The following is a 5,000-nucleotide window of genomic DNA, read 5'->3' as shown; positions in this document are numbered from 1 at the left end:
AGAGAATAAAAACATAAATAGAGAGAAAAGGGATAAAAAGAGAGGGGGAATGAGGCATAAAGAGAGGGGAAATGAGGGATGAGAGAGTGAACCAGGGATAAAGACAGACGAGGGAGCAAGAGAAAGAGGGAACAAAGGATAAGGAGAGATGACAAAAAGATGGGAATGAGGGATAAAGAGATAAAGGTTACAAAAAGAAAAAGAGAAGGAAACACGAGACAGAGAAAAGGAATGAGGGATAAAGAAAAAGATGCAATGAGGAAACAGAGAGAGAGTGAAGAAAGGATAAATAGACCTGTCTCTGTTTAAAAGAGATAAAGGGAAGGAAACAAAAGATAGAAAAAACAAAAGATAGAGAGAAAAATGGATAAAGAGAGAGAGGGAAGGATGAATAAAGAGAGAGGGAATGTAGGATCAACAGAGAGAAGGAGGGAGGTATGAAGAGAGAGGGTATGTGGGGTAAAGAGAGAGAGGAAACAAGGTATAAAGAGAGAGAGAGAGACAGAGAGATGGAGATATAAAGGGAGACGGAAGGTGGGATAAAGAGGGAAAGGGAACATGGGATAACAAGAGAGAGAAAGAATGGGGGATTCGCATACGTCAAAAAGATGATAAGACCGCCATCATTACATCTGTTGTTAGGATAGGACAGGAAGTGGAGGAAGTGGACTAAAAAAGAGGGATAAAAAGAGAGGGGGGGTGAGGCATAAATAAAGACAAAACAAGGGATAAAGAGAGAAAATGAACAAGAAATAAAGAGCGAGAGATGAGGAATAAAGAGAGAAGGAAAGAGGGATAAAGGAGGAGATAATAGTGGATTTATAAACACCTGGCATCAGATGGAGGAGCGAGAGAACATAGACACACACACACTAACATACACACACACACACACATATGTAAACACACGCGCACACACACACACACACACACACGCACACATACACACACACACACACACACATACACACACACACATACACACACACACACACACATACACGCACACATACACTCACACACACGCACTCACACACACACACACATACACACTCACTCACACACACACACACACTCACAGTCCTTAGACAGAGACAGACAGGTTGTTCAGTTATTTTTATTAAGTTCATGCTCTATAAGTTTCAGGCTCCATCTCTGTCCCCAACACACACTGCAACCCGCCTCCCATCAATCCCCACCCACAGACTCCATCATATCCACCCACAGACCACGTGTTATCCACCCACAGACTCCATCATATCCACCCACAGACTCCATCATATCCACCCACAGACTCCATCATATCCACCCACAGACTCCATCATATCCACCCACAGACTCCATCATATCCACCCACAGACCACGTGTTATCCACCCACAGACTCCATCATATCCACCCACAGACTCCATCTCTGTCCACTAACAGACTCCATCTCTGTTCCCCTACAGGCTTCCTCCATCTTCCTCCATCCTTAATCCATCTCTGTGAGTTGTCTCATCTGTCATATACGTGATTTTTATATATTTATGTATCAGTGTGTAACATGATTTGTCCGTCCACACACGGTTTAATGGACCACGCAGTTAACAAAATGGTGCTCACTAAGAAATTAAACTCATTTAGTTCACACACTCATTCATTCACACACACACACACACACACACACACACACACACACACACACACACACACACACAGTGTCCTGTATCATTTGTAAAAGCCTGAGGTGTGTTTTGTAACGGATCATCAAAACGATTCGACCAGCAGGATGTTTACGCTACAGGCACTTCATCATTTTAATTAATTTTTCATTTAAATTTTAATTGTGTCTCATGTTTTATCAAAACACAATTCATCCATTTTTCTGTCACTCGAAGAGGAACAGGTTCTTGGGAAACACAGCGAAGTTGAGCGGCGTGTAAATGCGCCGTGCGTGAATTTCACAGAAAACTCGCATGTTTCATTTCTGCATTGATAAAAAAAAAGAGCTTTGAGGACGGGAGGTTATAAAAAATCTTCCAGACTGTCTCTTAAAATAAATAAATATAAATATCAATGTGTATATTGTGTGTAGGAGGTGTGAATCCACCTGCATCGCTCATCAATCTGTCCGTGTTTATCACCAAACTGCCAACATCCATCACACAGAAATAAAATCATTATTAATTATTCATTTATTATTCTAAACTCAAAAGTGGGTCGAAGACAAGTGCAACTTCCAGAGCAGGGAAAAGATGTCACTTTAAAAACATGTTTTGTTTTCATTACTGTTCTTAACATATTTAACAGAAGTGTGGAGTTTATGCTATACAACTGTATAAAGGTGTTATTAATAAATGAAATATAATCCTGTAAAATCATTCATATTAATAATCATTTTCTCCGAAACAACTGTGATGGTGTAACAGTGAAGTACTGTTTCAGTTCTTATCTTTTAAAATGAAGAAAACTAAGCTCAAATATTAAATTATATTTAAAATGATTAATTGTGTCACTACATTACATTAACTATTAAAGCTCATGTTAAGTTTTGTGATTGTTAAAGTGAGTTAATTCAGGGGCGTGGTTAGGGGCGGGACAATCAGAAGCTGAATATGGTTATAAAATCTAAACCCCTCCCCCTGTATGAATATTCACTGCACGTGTTTCCTCTTTGTTCAGCCATGTCCCGCCCACCACCCAGCCCAGGCCCTGATTGGCCAGGAGAGCCGTCACTCACAGCTCTGATAAACGTCAATATTAATAGTGATCATATTCCCAATGAGCTGCGTGTCACTATCTCTCATCTCTCACAAAGAACAAATGTGGATAAGCAGGAGTCTCTCTCTCTCTCACTCACACACACACTTACACACACTCACACACACACACACACACACACACACACACACACAGTGTTTATATGGGGATAAAGAGGGCAGATCGTTCGCCTGTCAGCAAGATGTTTTATTGACCGTGAACGATTAACCTCTCCCTCTGTCTCACTCTCCCTCTGTCTCACTCTCCCTCTGTCTCACTCTCCCTCTGTCTCACTCTCCCTCTGTCTCACTCTCCCTCTGTCTCACTCTCCCTCTGTCTCACTCTCCCTCTGTCTCACTCTCCCTCTGTCTCACTCTCCTTCTGTCTCACTCTCCCTCTGTCTCACTCTCCTTCTGTCTCACTCTCCCTCTGTCTCACTCTCCCTCTGTCTCACTCTCCTTCTGTCTCACTCTCCCTCTGTCTCACTCTCCCTCTGTCTCACTCTCTGTTTGTTTCACCTCCGCTCACATTAGCTGTTTGTGTGTGTGTGAGTTTGTGTTATATTTCCCTGCAGTTTATTATATCCCAGTCGTTATCAGTTAAATTCTTTCTCTTCTTTCTTTTCCTCTATCTTTCTTTTCTTCCCTTCCCTCTCCTTTTCTGCGGATCAGTCCGTTCCTGTCATCCTGTCACTCTTCTCCGTTTCCGCCTTCTTGCCTTTTCCTCTCCTCTTGCTCTGTTCTCCTTTTCTTCTTTTCTTTATTTCCTTTCTTCTCTTCTCTTCTCTTTTTGTTCTCTTCATCTCTTTACCTCTTTCATTCAATCACTCATTCCCCTCCTTTCTCTTTTTCTCACATTTTATCCTTTATCTCTTTCTTGTCCCTTTTTCTCCTCTCCTTCTGTCTATTCTTGTCATTTTCCCTCCTACTCCTCGTTCCTTTCCCTTTTTCTCCTCATCTCTCCTTTTCCTCTCTTCATCTTTGTCATTTCCTCTAGAGTTCTTCATTCTTCACGTTCCATTCATCGTAATTTCCTCTTTACCTTTCTCGTCTTTCCTTTACCTACATATTTATCTACCTATTCCTCTCCTCTTCCTCTCTTCTTTTTCTTCTTTTATTCTCATCTCATCCTCTCTCTCATTGATTTCTAAAATTCACCTCTCCCACTTTTCTCTTTTTCCTCTCCGTCTCTTCCTTTCTCTCTCTCTCTCCTATATTCCTTTCATTAGCTCTCCCTCTTTCCCTTCTCTCCTTCTCTACTGTCGCTTCTTTTCTTTTTTCTCCTTCTATCACTTTTCCTTTTTCACACACTTTGTTATCGGAATAAACACAGTGCCCCTCCCCGCGCTCTCTTTCTTTTCCTCCTTTATCATCCCTCGCTCTCTTCATCCTCTCAGCTACAACTGCATCAAACTCAGCACTAAAACAGAAAGCGTTTCTTCCCCTGCAGTAAAAACACAGATTGTGATTACCGCCGCTGCTTCTGACAGCTCTACGGTGCGAACATCATAAATTTTCCCACCTGGGAATTGAGACGCAGTCCGGAATGTTGGGATAGACTGTGATAAACCCTGCAGCAGGAATGCTGCGGCCTCACTGACGCCGGGTAGAACTAGAACTCCCTCCTCTCCATTTCCTTTTTCTCCTCTTCCTCGAGTGTGTGTTTGGGGAACTGACCTCACGCTGTGCTAGAGAATTAGCGGCTGCGTCCCAAATCACCAAAGAGAGCTAATTTGAGATGTGCACACTTAACAAGGAGTTTCGCTCCTCATAACGTCTCAGAGGCGTCGGATAAATATCGGATCATATCTACAATTCCTTACATTAATCCAAAAGAGGGACACTTAAAAGAAGATGACAAACGCTGCCTGGACATGTGGCCTACTCAGGCAGAATATTCCTATATGGAACAGTGAGGAGTCACGGGCTACGTTCCAAACCAAAACCTCGGATCCAGTTAGTACACTGTCCTGACATACTGTTTGTGCAGTTTGTGACCTAGCCACAGATGCTGGCCTGTCACCCTAGCAACAGAAGGTTTAATATGAAGGAAATGATGCAATAACAGGACTGACCTCTCACTGGACGAACTGGTCTTCCTCTCACAGAATATGGAAAAGGAGGCGGAGCCTGGAGCAACTTCCTGTTTGATTTCCCACGTTGCCAGGTTACTGGGCTTCACCGATACGAAATTGATGCCTTCACCGTACTGTGCCCTGAAAAGAGTCGACAGCACGCGTTAGTGACCACACAGCAAACAC

The 5,000-nt window shown here is 42.6% G+C and overlaps 1 protein-coding gene across 1 annotated transcript in view; it reads right to left on the bottom strand.

Annotated features, from left to right (window-relative positions):
• Positions 1 to 5,000, bottom strand: part of si:dkey-215k6.1 (transmembrane protein 132C) — a 104,452-nt gene that overhangs the window by 65,781 nt on the left and 33,671 nt on the right. Inside the window, exon 2 of the mRNA XM_053674613.1 lies at positions 4,815 to 4,955. Within this exon, the coding sequence (XP_053530588.1) occupies positions 4,815 to 4,955 (141 nt within the window). The remainder of the gene's footprint in view (positions 1 to 4,814; positions 4,956 to 5,000) is intronic.

The sequence above is a fragment of the Ictalurus punctatus genome, chromosome 22, assembly GCF_001660625.3.
Source record: "Ictalurus punctatus breed USDA103 chromosome 22, Coco_2.0, whole genome shotgun sequence".
Classification (NCBI taxonomy): domain Eukaryota; kingdom Metazoa; phylum Chordata; class Actinopteri; order Siluriformes; family Ictaluridae; genus Ictalurus; species Ictalurus punctatus.
Note: the sequence above shows the minus strand (reverse complement) of the source record. Positions and strands in the feature narration are given on the sequence as shown.